Source organism: Salarias fasciatus, chromosome 17 (assembly GCF_902148845.1).
Source record: "Salarias fasciatus chromosome 17, fSalaFa1.1, whole genome shotgun sequence".
NCBI lineage: Eukaryota > Metazoa > Chordata > Actinopteri > Blenniiformes > Blenniidae > Salarias > Salarias fasciatus.
Window position 1 is genome coordinate 14,941,331 of NC_043761.1, and position 13,392 is coordinate 14,954,722.

General features: G+C 45.7%; 1 protein-coding gene across 1 annotated transcript; it reads left to right on the forward strand.

Moving 5' to 3' along the window:
* The first annotated feature begins 3,837 nt into the window (after window positions 1-3,837).
* On the forward strand, window positions 3,838-7,969 carry LOC115404670 (semaphorin-4E-like). The gene is made up of 4 exons (XM_030114074.1): window positions 3,838-3,859; window positions 4,297-5,291; window positions 5,472-6,203; window positions 7,937-7,969. The coding sequence occupies exons 1-4, from the start codon at window positions 3,838-3,840 to the stop codon at window positions 7,967-7,969; spliced, it is 1,782 nt and encodes a 593-aa protein (XP_029969934.1).
* Window positions 7,970-13,392: the final 5,423 nt, after the last annotated feature.

Sequence of the window (13,392 nt, forward strand, 5' to 3'; positions counted from 1 at the left end):
TTCTAATCCACACATCCATGAAACCAGTTCAAAACTGGTAAAAGAAGTATTTAGTGTTTAAAATCCAATCGCCAGCTAAATTTGCACCATAAAATGATAATTTGTTGTTGAACGATCCGAAAATGTCTTTATTTCGGATTGTGAGTCGAAACGGGAAAGCTGGAACCACTTATCCACGACGGCTGCTCTGGTCAGAGAGTCAGTGGACACTGAAAATCTTCCTTTAATGATGCCATAGCTGTCCAAACGCGATTCCTGACTAAAATAACAAAGCACAGTAACACAGTCAGGTTATTCTACTGTGATGTAACATATTCCAGTGTTCACAGCTGTTCGACAGATATCTGGAGCAGAAAACAAGAGTCACTTTTGTCAACAAGGTATGTCTTTAACTGGGAGACACTGTGTGACCCCATTGTCCTAAAGTGCATTAAACTACGGTGTTAGAATGTGATAAAGATGTAAAAGATGTTTTTATTGGCTAAACAAGAACAATAGCTGACGAGGACGACACCTCAACACACTCGAATTTAACAGTGATTCTTCAATAATGTTTTCTCCACCATCATCTGGATCACAGGTGGAGTTTCTTAAATGTGCCCCATGATGTAGGAGAGCCGACCAACCCCAGAGCATCGTGCATCACGTATAAACGGACTGTATCGAGCTGTGATCCACTAAATCCCCCACAACCCTGAGTTGGATGAAACAGTATATCAGACAGATGTAACAGGCTTTAGAAATTGGAACAAAAACAAGCAACTTTTTTTGTGCAAAATCCAAAAATAAACCCAATTGTCATTTAGTTGAATGTTAATTTCCACATTTGCCCATAAAAATCGAGAGGGAATCGGATTGTAACTCCTATCCCGCCCAACTCCCACAGAAATATCTGCATCCTGCCACAGTCCCATGACAGTTAATGAAGGAGTCCCGGAGGGAAACCTCCATCCCGTTTCCAAAAGCACTGACATGCGATGAGCAATCTGCTAATCCCACTTGACCTAAATCGATGAATTGATCTTTCTCCACAGAAATCCCTCGACGACCCAGGGATCCGGAAGATTCCTGGAAAACAAACAACCTAAGATGCAGTTTCGTTTCCCTCCCGTGTCTAATCTCACCTGCTCCATGATGCAGCACATTTCTAATCCGGCCTCCCTGCCCTTTGTCTGTCTGGTTCACTGTTTGCTCTGTTTAACTTTCAAAGGCTCGACTAAGTGCTGCGAAAATAAAGACACGACTACAATTTAGTCCGGAAAAGTAGAGCCGCTCCCGAGAGCAGCGGCGTTGAATGAATAAAGACGAGGGAGTGGCGCTCGGAGTCAATGGGCCGCAGTGATCCATCACTCCGTACACTCCAGCACACAATGCCAGCCGGCTGACACAGAGAATTAAAACACAAATAACTGCAACATGTTTCCTTTTACAGACGAGCGGGGTGGCTGCCGGTCCACAGAGCAACAATGAGGACGAGATCAGGTCAACAAGAACGATAATGAGAGGTGAAGGAAGGTTCAGTCTGCCTCCTGGTAAGAAATTAGATTATAGTTTAATAATCTGCGATGGGATTTGCACAGCAGGAAGTTTTTTGCTGATGGGTTTTGCGTGTTAACCCTGGAAAAAAAAAATCCATCCTGGGTCATGTGTGGGTTAAAAATCCAATTTATCCCTTGATTTAGATAATCTGTCCTCGGTGGAGCGGAACTGATTTGTTTGAATGTGACTCGTGTTAATCTGCCAAAGTGGCTGCATGTTTCGCTCTTCGACATCCAGAAGGTCAGGACATACTGCACGCCGGTTCAGGGTATAAATCTACGAGCTTGAGGCAAATGATAGGTGCTGATTTGGTCCGGAGAAGTCAGTGCAGGATGAGTTCTGTTTTGAAACAATGCAACCTCTTGAAAACGCTGGCACCGCGCAGGTGCACCATCGCCGTGGCTCTTCTTTGCAACGACGATGCATTTTCACCTCAAATGTGGCGTAAATGGGGCCATAGTGTCAGAGTTCTATCACATCTGCTCCAGATGACTGAAAAACTAAGATGCGTTTCCATGCATTCATTTGTTTCCCCAGCATTTGACAAAGGAGGGATCCGAGCTGGAGACATGCAGGGAAAACATGCAAACTCCACATAGAAGCTTTGCTTTTTCACTGCTCTCCACGAAACCTTATTTTCATTCAATTCCAACAAGGCATTAAATTCACGATAATATAGCAACTTATGAAACATCTTTTCTGGGAACGTGAATCAGTCTGCAGAAAAGCAGTGTGAGAAAGGTTTGTTTGTAATTATTTGATATTATTTGTAATTTTTTTCACGGCCCATTTAGCTCTCCAAAGTTTCTACAAGACTCTGCGGTTCCTGCAGACCACAACCAGATTTACACAAACTGCAGAGCAGATTCTGGAAATGATCTGAACTGAAAAGCGGAACAGGACAGAGTGAAATCAGTGAGTGGAAGGAGTGAACAGCAGCTTAGAAACAAAACCGACTTCATTAATCCCCCTTAGGGGAAATTAAGTGAGGCTTTTGGGATTATTGATAATATTCCTTTATTGTGCCAGTCAGAGTGAAATGACGTTGTCTTATAACTAGCCGGCTACCATTTCATTGTGCGCCACACACGGTCCACAATCCTGCAACTTAAATACACTCTACACCGATTCCTGTGAAGGTTTTCTTAGGGGGGGTTGATTCACAGTGAAAGCAGCCTCCTCGTGTGAACCCGGCCCCCCTGCAGCTTTACGGCAGCCCCTCTTTGCTTAAGGCCGTCACTGCTGTCAGCTCCCAGCGTCTCGGCGGGATTTGCCTGCTGATGATTTGACCGGCTGCTGCTTTCTGCTGACATTTCGCCCTCTTTTCCCACTAAAACTGAAACTCCGGCCCGGGTCGGCGACTGAGCTCAAAGTGATGAAGAACAGATTTTCCCTCTGAGTTGAGAGTTCATCCATGTAAAAGAACGACACACTGACGTGTGTGCTTTTCCAAACAACAAACATTTAAAAAGACAAATTCATAAATGAGCGACTACAAGCTTTGACTACAAGTGGTTTAAAACAATTACAGCGTTCTTTCAGGGTGAAGCTGCTCTGATCTAGATTTATTTACTGTGTACTCAGTCAAAACTGTGTGTGTGAACACCTGAAAACAAAATGGTCTTTTTCAACTCTGACCTGAGTGATTGCGTCTGAGTTTCAGTTTTACACTCTGTGTCTCTCTGGCACAGATGTCGGGAAAGAGCTGAAAGTGACCTTCCAGGGTCGGCAAATTGAAAGCAGAATTATTGAGTCGTCTAATCTCCATCCTGCTCATCAGTACGGACAGCTCGGCCTCGTGCTTTTCATTTACATCCACAAACACACTGCACCTCGCAACCCGGGAGAGTGCTGTGAGTCGCGTGTGTGTGTTGGATTTATTTCACTCTCCATTTGCCGGTGAAGCCACGTATCTTTTTTTTTCCCCTCTGTTAAATGAACAGAGGACACAGACAATGAAGAACAGCTGAAAGTCAGCAGCAGACTGAAGACACAGCGACAGCTGGAGGGGTTCCTGCTGCAGACCACACCCCTCCACCTCACCTCCATCCTCTCCGCCTCACCCAGGAGTCAAGAGAAACAGGAGGCTGCTGTAGTTTACTGTGGCTGCACCATATTGGCTCAGCGTGCTGTTGTTGACCTGTGACCTGTGACCTGTCCAAACCCTCATGTCAAACCGACATTACTCACGCTTGCAACCTAAACAAAATGTCAATGTGACAGTACAACTCAAAATAATATACAAATGTTAAGAAATAAACTGAAAATATGTGCAGAAATGGGATGTTAGAAGCGAGCATGGTTTTGTGCGACCTACCTCGTGAGCGTCTCTCCAGAACGGACGACATGCAACCAACATGTTACACACCCCCACGCTGGAGAGGGCGCCACTGAGCCACACAAGAATAATTCCAATCATGCAAGTGGAATGTATTAAACATATTCCCTGTTACACAAGCATTCCAGAGCACAATTCCAGGGCTGAAACACAGGCCTAGCTGGGAGAGAAACAGTTGCTAGGCAACAGCGAATTCCTTCCGATGAGCTCATCACATGACTGGTCAATGTTCCTTTGGTATGTGTGATGTCACAGCACAGCCAGACTCTTTGCTAGACGCAGCCATGATTGGATTCACATCTCTTTAGACTCTCGTGAAGAAAATAAGCTCTCGATAGCGCTGACAGTACTAGATTTTCTCAGAAGCAAGATGAATTTTCTTCGGCTATTTCTTTATCTCCTGCTCCTTCTAAGTCAAGGGTTTGCCGTGTACAGCATCCCACGTAGGACCGTCCCTTTCAACCACGTTAAATCTAAACGGTTTCAAGAATCCGACGCTAGCGGTTTGAGCTCTTTACTGCTGAGAGACGACATTGGCCAGCTGGTCGTTGGTGCCAGGGGGAAAATACTCACCCTCAGGTCAGATGATATCAGCAAGAAGACCGGCGAGGTCCAGTGGACCGCCAGCCCGGCAGACAAAGCCCAATGCCAAATGAAGGGCAAGAAGAGTGAAGACTGTCACAATTTCATCAAGGTCCTACACAGCATGAACGGAGGTCGAATGCTAGCATGCGGGACCAACGCGTTCAGCCCTTCGTGTGACTACTTGACCATAGCAAATGGAAAAGTCTCACTGTTAGGAAAAGAGCTGAGTGGAAAAGGAAAAGTCCCGTTTGACCCAAACCAGCGCTTTGCCTCTCTGATGGACAAAAGCACCTTGTTTTCCGCCACCACATCCAACTTTCTGAGCACAGACGTGGTGTTCCAGAAACATGGAGCAATCCCTGTCAGGACTGAGATGAAACGCTCGTGGCTCAATGAGCCCACCATGATTTCCATCAACCTTCTGGAAGCCAGCAAATACAGCGACAACGGAGAGGACGACCAAGTCTTCCTGTTCATGACTGAAAATGCTGTTGAAGACTGGCGTGGAAACCTCCCTGTCTCCAGGATCGCTCGAGTGTGTAAGAGTGATCTTGGAGGCAGGCGGACTCTCCAGCAAAGGTGGACCTCATTTGTAAAAGCCCGGCTTGACTGTCCATTCGGAGATGCTGGCTCATCAGCTCTGGTGCAGGATGTTTTTCTCCTCCAAAATCAGAGTAACTGGAAGGAAAGCATCTTCTATGCCACCTTCACGTCCAACCCACAGCACTCTGGAGCCGTCAGCCATTCTGCCGTCTGTGCTTACCGACTGTCGGATATCAGCACAGTGCTCAGTGGGAGGTTTCTGACTGAGACGGAAACAGGAAGCTGGGTGAGATTCACAGGAGATGAGCCGTCCCCTCGCCCTGGCTCGTGCATTAACGACGAAGCGCGAGCCGCAGGTCGGAGGACATCATTGAATCTTTCTAACCAACATCTGATGTTTGCGAGGAACCACTCTCTGATGGAGGGGGTAGTAACACCAATAACCGGCAAACCTCTCCTCGTCCAGTCGTCCACAAAGTTCACAAAAATTGTCATTGACCAAGTCTCAGCTCCGGACGGACAGCGGCACCAGATGATGCTCATCGGCACAGAGTCCGGTTCGCTGCTGAAGGCAGTGAAGCCGCAGGATGAGGAGGGGCGCGTCATCGAGGAGCTGCAGCTCTTTGAAGACCCGCTGCCTGTTCAGTTCATCGAACTCTCCCAAACAGGTCAGCTGTACAGCGGCACCAGGAACGCCCTGGCCCAGATCGACGCTCGGGACTGCGGCCGCTACCTGTCATGTGACGACTGCATCCTCGCCAGGGACCCGTACTGCGGATGGGACCAGATCCGAGGCAACTGCGCACCTGCTGCTGGAGCATCGTCCTGGTTCCAGAGCCTACGTGATGGAGACCCCAGCATGTGTCCACCTTCTTTGCCGACAAAGTTACCAGAAGCTGTCGTCCTCACGATCAACAGCGCTCACTTCCTGCCGTGTCGTCCTGACACCAACCTCCCAACCAGCTGGCGCTTTTCAGAGAACATCCTCAACCCCGGTCCTCGACACACCCCGATCAGTCAGGGTCTTATCACCATCCCCTCCGCAACAGACGCTGGCCTCTACACGTGTGAGACAGTGGAAAACATCAGAGGCAAAATGCACCGAAGGAGGGTGATCCAGTACCTGGTCCAGGTTCAGGACCCCAGCATCAACGCCAGGAAGCTAAAGGCGGCTGGGATCGCCCTGATCGTCTTTCTGGTCTTCCTGCTGATTGGCCTTTGCCTCCTGTTCATACACAGGAAATGGAAAAAGAGAAACAGTGAAATTAGTTCAGTTTAACAGGAGACAACAGGAGGAATGTGAGACGGGCCCCACCCCCGCAACTCAGGAACTATAAAAAGTCAACTCTTGTGACGGGGTAGAATTATAATCCAAACGGGATCTTTAAAAAGAAAACAAAAACGAAACAAAATAAAACATGAGCAGCGTTAAAGACATTTAAAGTTACAGAGTGGTCTTTTTTGCCATTTCCTCTGATCTGAAGTCGACAACACTTGGAAACAACACCAAAAAAAGAACTCACACACTCACACACTACACACCACAGTCAACAACAATCAACTTTTTTCCCATGTCTGTGGGCTGAAGTTTCTCCAAATATTTTTTTTTTCAAATCAAACATATTAGTTTGATTCCCAGCCAGTCACCCATGACATGCAGTGTTTTTCAGAAAAAGAGGACCTGATTATAGTTATGTTGGCGAAAAAATTTTGAAGTGTAAAAGGTGACTTTCATTATTTTTATTAGAAATAAAGTGCATGCTTATTTTCCAGGTTTTGCAATATTGTTGGAAGAGATGTGTTGAAAGCAACTCAAGGAAAAAACTGGGAACAGCTCATCATCAACTTCAGCATATACAGCTGGGATTATATGCAATAAATAATTACAGATTTTTTTTAATAATCTGTAATAGCAAAAGCGGACAGAATAAGAAGAAAACTGCATCTGAAAAGATGAAGAAAAGATGAGCTAAAACAAAATAATAAATACTCTTTTAATCAAAATCTACATAATATATAAATATTTCTCTCCACTTTCTGGTGGATTCCCCGTATTTTCACCCGTGTGAGAGAGAAGGAGCGAACCTCGCTCCACTTGTTTCTCCAGACTGCCTCGGCGGGCCGGCTCGTTCCAGCAGCCGGTCACACCTCAGACCTGTTTTTATTGAGGATTAACCGAGCTTTGAACATTAAAAGAAAGAATTCCTCAAACTATCTTCCTCTGGGAATTCCACCTCTGCTGCCCGGCGTGTCCCGGTCCACGGAGGAGTCTCCGAGGTCTGTTTACATGCCGGTGTGGTCTCGGCTTTTCAACACCTCTCACAGGGCGCTATCGGCGGGAGATTTATAGGCGGCCGGGCAGGTTTGTTTGTTCTCTCGCTTGTTTTTCATGGTGTAACACCAGAGATGTGGCGGGCTGCCAGCTGGAGCAGAAATCAACACGTCGGATGCAGAATTCAACACGTCGGATGCTTACCAAATATTTTATCCTTTAATAATATATCAGGACTTGTGAAGACCAGCATGGAGTCAACCGGAGGAAAGCTACCGTCTGGCTCTGCGGACGGCCTTCCTCGGTAATCCTCAAATAAGTCGGTCATGAAAGATTTCCAGTTTAAATAGCGTTGCTGACACTATCTGTAATTCCTCTGCAGCCTTAAATAAACATCAGCTTCTCTTTCTTACAGCTTATCTCCAGCTCATTGACTTCATTTAGTACTTAGAGCTTTAGCTTTTAGTGCTTTGGCTGCTCTTTTGGCAGTATATGACATAATTTTGGGAGAAGATTTTAGACTATACTCCACCTCTTTCCAGACCATTATCAAGGTTTTTTTTTTCAGACTTGTCTTCCTTTCCTCTCGTCTCTACTTCTGTATTCAGTTCTCTCTCCTCTTTCTGTAATTTCCGCCTCCCCTCTTTCTCTGTTCCCAGGGGGAGAGCGTTCCTCCTCTTCCATGTCCCTGATCCAGAACAAGAAGTGCTGTAACCCCAGACACACACTCTCTCACACACACACACACACACACACACACACACACTGCTTCCCAGGATCAATTACTGAATTAGCATCTCAGACTGAGAGGCCGGGAACAGAAAGGGAGGTTTTTTTTTTTTTTTTTAATCCTCACATCATTCTCCCATCATCATTTCCCTCATGACTTCCCTCCATTATCTCTCTCGCTGTCCAAGCAGATGTTTCAAAGATCACATCTTCGCATCGCATCAGAACCAATATCTACAATTTCATGAGATGAGGAGGTATTTTTATTGATTCCTGGAATGGATTTACACTTAACGGCACGTTAAATATTAAATACCACACCATAAATGGACAAAAGTGACTCACATTGTGAGAAAGATTACATACACACACACACCACACACACACCACACACACACACACACACACCACACACACACACACACACACACACACACACACACACACACACACAGACAGTCTGTCTGGCCTGTAGAAAGAGTCATGTGATTCCCTGACAGTAACATGAGCCTTTTCCTTTTAAATGTAATGTATAGTAACATGCCCTACAGAAACTACGCTCTGTGTGTGTGCGCGCGCGCGTGTGTGTGTGTGTGTGTGTGTGTGTGTGTGTGTGTGTGTGTGTGTGTGTGGAGATGAGGAAACCGTTTCAGTGGGCCACGTGCATCAAACACTACATTTCATTCCGTTGCACTGGGATTAAATTGTTAATCGGATTAAAACCGACATCTCTATCGCTGTGCGGCGACTCAGTGGTCAGGCTCCGGGATGTACAGAGGGTAGACAGGAGGACTGGACCGTCCACCAGAGGACTCGATCACTGGGATCTGCAGATCCGTTAGTGATCAGGGGTCACATTCTGTCCAAACTGGTTGAACGGAGCCATAATAACCTTAAGAAACTAAAATGTCTGTATTGTTTCAGTTGATGAAAGAAAATGATTACAAATTCATTAACCTGTAATCTTCTGGTGATAAATTATATAGAAAATGGTGGGATGGTTCGTGTTTGGCAGATTATTTCTCTGTTGCTTCCCTGCAATAAATCTTAAACTTTTGGGAATCGTTGGAAGTGTCGTCCTTGGAAATGGACGTGGACTTGGAAATAATTGAGTTGTCTTCATGGAAAATTTGCTGAATCTGTTTTCTTTGCTGTTAAAAGCAATCACACATCTGATCGGTTTGCTAAATTATTTTATGCATTTGATGTGAAACGTGCACACGCACTCGGGCACGCTGGCTGGGAGCCCGAGCTGTGCCGGAGCCAGCGCTCTGCTAAAAGCAATCCGTGAAGCAGCAAAGAGGCCAAGTTTTGACAAGTCTCTCTGCGCTGCACACTCGCTCTCCTCTTCCTCGCTCCTCCACTCCATCCATCCGTCGCTCCCGCCGCCGCGTTCAGACGGGGCTCTCCTCCCATCTGCTCTCGACCCAGACATGTCGGCAGCATTTTTTTTTTTTTTTTTTTCACATCCGTCAAGCAGGACAGACACACACCATGAATTATTAGTGAGGTCCTGTCCTGCATGACGAGGCGGAGGAAAGGATTGAGGACAGCAGAGTCCCGTCTCCTCCGTCAGCAGCTCAGGAATTAGAGATGCCTTCACTGCACAAAGTCCAGTCCTGGATTCTCAAACTGAGGTGAAGCTGCTCTTGAGAAGGTCTAACTCTCAGATTCCCCACAGAAAGTTCGCCATGGACTTGAACCAATGACTTTCTTGTTATAAATTGACCCGATTTTGTTAAAATTAATGTCGTTAAATCATCAAATGGACCAAAAAAAGTTGTAACGCTGTCCGACTGTAGGAACTCCGACACGATGACGGAGGAGAGCGAGTGAAGTGTTGGAGCGGCCGGCGGACGCCATGTCAAAACCGGGCCTGATCTGGAAATGATGCGTGGAGAGAGAAAGAGAGAAAAGAAAGAAGTCATTACGACTTCCACTCTTTCATCTTTCACTGTGTTCGTCTTTCAGAGTCGGCTGTGTGAGAAAGTATTTGGGATTTCCGCGTTTTGAGTCTCTGGAGTTTTTCGTTGTTTCTCTGGATTCCTCATGCGGCGATGCTTCCTGATGAAAGGAGTGTGTTTGGCCGCTGCTCCGGAGCCTCTGCAGGCTGCGCAATAATAGGATCTCATTTCACTTCGACGCCAAGACAGAGGTCAAGGATTTCTTTCTCACCTTTTTTTTTTCACAGGAATCTAGAAGATGGATGGATGTTTCTGCACTCTCTTTCCACTAGCTGATTTCCTTTGTGTTATAGTCTTAATAAGAGGGAAATCATTCCATCAGTCAGTGATTACAGTTACTACTTACTTCTTTAAAAGCTGGAAGTGTAACAAAAAAGCTCTCAGGATGTTTTCAGGGAGAAACATTAAAAAGACAGGTAGAACAAAACTTTAAAACATTGAAACAAGGACGTTTATGCTGTGAATGCGGACTAATTTTATTGTCGATCACAGCTTGGAACCGATTCCAAGGGAAAACAGAAAACCTTCGCTGCATCTTGGGTGTCTGTTTACATGACGGTGGTGCTCAGAGCCGCTGAAAACACAACTTTTGTTAGGTTTGGCTCAGACAACTTCGATTAAACTCAGATTTATTCCACATGAAAAACACCAAGAAATCCAAAAGGCCAAAAATAACAGTGTTATTGTTCTGGTAAACAGGAGCTCGGTGAAATAGTGACTGTTTTAGATTAAAGCTTCTTTGCTTCTTCTTCTTTGGTGGCTGTCCATGCCTGAAAAAGTCATTCAAACTCAAAGGATCAAGTAATTCTAAGAGAAACCCGACACCGAGCAGCGGTTGCGAGGAAAACTCTGATCTTGTGTAACATCCTTTACATCACAGTTGCTTCGCGGCGGTCCGACCGTCTTTGCATCAACGTCTTCAATAAAACAAGGGTCTTTAAAGCGGCAGCCTATCCTGAGACGGCTTCAGTCTCGCCGCCGTGGAGACTGTGCAGACGGTAGCTGCACGGAAGCAGCTTTGCAGGGGAAAATGACAAACTGCTGGTTCCCAGGAGAGAATTACTGCATTTTAGGAATAAAGTTATGAGACCCAAGGCTAAAATTAGGCTCCCCGCTGTTGACTAAACCATGTGGAATCCGCCGCAAAGTTTTACTCAAAAACGCAGAACGAGCTTCTCTCAGCCGAGTCATGTTTCCAACGTTTCATCATCCAGAAAGATTTGTTGAATCCAATCAGTCACCTCCGGATTCCGTCCGTGGATTCCGGTTGGATGCAGAACTCTGCGGTTCACTCCCGCCGGCTGCGAGTGAATCAAAACTTTGACATATGGGAAAATGAGAATCGTGGCTGGGAATAGCTCCCAAATTCTTTCCCATGTCGCCTGCCGCCGTGGAGTCGATCCGCCGTCTCGTAGCGCACGATGCTGATGCCAGCAGAGTGCAGCCGCTGATGTGTGTGTGTGTGCGTGTGTGAAGATGTGCCAGAGATGCTGCATGGATGCATGTTTGTTAAATAGGAAAAGAGAAAACTAAGTATTACACTATTTTAGAAGGCACCAAAAAGAAACTCCTTATTAATTTGGTGATTTGTTTCAGAAAAGTTTCGAAACATTACATGGCAATGGCAAAAATACTGAAAACGATGTAGTTTTAGTCAGTGCTGTTGTGTGTTTTGCAGTGAACCAACACACACATGAGAGAACAATACACTGAAAACATTACAGGGGAAGACTCGGACGTTTGTATGGAGAGACGACCAAGTTGGATTGTTAATAATGGCGATTGTCAATTCAAAAAATATCAATTCCCGGAACAATATGAACTGGAAGTCATGACACTCCGGGGCATGGTTCTGACTGTCCATCTACTGAGCATGTGCAGAGGAACTATTGGTGTGCATGCACAGTAGCAGCGTTCCGAAAAAGTTGTGCTTTCCCCCGTTTACACGGAGACGGAGCATTTTTCAAAAAGCTGCAGAGTCCAAAAACTCACTGAAAGTTTCCTGGTCTCACTTGAAAAAACGGTCTGAACTCTGTCACCATTTAAACGTTTGAAAACAAAACCTTTCTGTCAAGATGCTACTGTGTTCACCACGGCTGTTTTTCTGACAGTAAAAGAAATGGTTCCCAATACCGACTCTCCTGGGACCGGCTAGCTTTATGTCCAACTTCACCATCTGTCCAACAGCAGCCACTAGTGGCCAAACGTGCTATTTGACACAACATGCCACTATTTTCATGTAAACTCGGAACCTTCCTGAAACGAAAACACAAAAACAACGTGTTTTCGCTTGAAATGTTGTCATGTGAACGAGGCGGCATTTGACATGGAGACGTTTGACTTTTTTTTTTTTATAAACGTTACATTTAAGTAGACATTTACAGGTTTTGACATAAGAGTTAAAAATGTGTTTCCCCTGAGTTCCTTCTTTCTTTGAATGATGGGAAGGAAAAAGAGAGAGAGAGTCACAGATGGGATTTCGTCCCAGGCCGCTGGGAGAACATGTGTCTCTGAGATATGGCATCATCTCTGGGAACGAATGCGTGCAGGCATCATTAGTGGGTCCGCATGGAACGAGCCGAGTCGGACGAAAAATTCTTCCGTTAATCAGGAGAATAGCTCCGCCATTGTGCAAAAACTGCGCTCTGACACTCAACACGGAGCTGCGAACAATCCCCTCGATTCAACACTTGCAGTATAAATAGCAAAGCATTTTGTCACAATTAAAAAAAAATTTTTTAAAATCTTGTGACGTTGAGTGTCAAATTGCACGCAAACCACTTGACAGCCTGTCCGGGGGGATTCAGTGAAACCCTGAAATCGTCGTGCCAGTGTGAGTTTGTTCCCGATCGGCTGATGCCAAGTGTCCGATTGTTCCACGGCGTCCCGGCAATAAAAGGGTCCTCAGATTTTTATTTCTCGGAGCCTCCAGCCAGTCCAGTCCCTCTTATGTAACCGGGGTTTTAATAGTGAACGTCTTTCATCCTCTCATATAGAGCAGAGCACTGTGCTGAGCTAAAAATGGATCCAATATGTCCGCCGGCGGAGTGGATCTGAGGTACAACCAGTGATATTACCTGATTGATCACATCTGAATAACCAGCTCTAAAATCAGGTGGAGACATTCATATGAAACTGAATAAATCTTAGCCGATATATTCTGTGACTCATTTTTTTCAATCATTTTGACATCCATTTTGCAGAGGTGACCTCGGCCTCCGAGCCTTCCCTCCCCTCAGATCACTGGATCACGAGCCGTGTTGAAGCCTGAAGGCTGAAATTCAAACTGTCCACCAAGAAGTACAGTCTGTGCTTCATTCATTCATTCAAGCATGAGGAGCACGCAATCAGTGCACACGCCTCCTTGTTTCTTCATTGTGATGGATATACAATTTTACACGAGAAAATACAAAAGGAAGGAC

What these genes read in the sequence shown, in the direction of transcription:
- LOC115404670 (XM_030114074.1), top strand. Translation starts at nt 3,838, where the DNA reads ATGGTTTTGTGCGACCTACCTC. An exon ending in AGACGGAAACAGGAAGCTGG is followed by an intron (nt 5,292 to 5,471) that starts GTGAGATTCACA and finishes CTCCTCGTCCAG; the next exon opens with TCGTCCACAAAGTTCACAAA. An exon ending in TCGCCCTGATCGTCTTTCTG is followed by an intron (nt 6,204 to 7,936) that starts GTCTTCCTGCTG and finishes CTCTGTTCCCAG; the next exon opens with GGGGAGAGCGTTCCTCCTCT.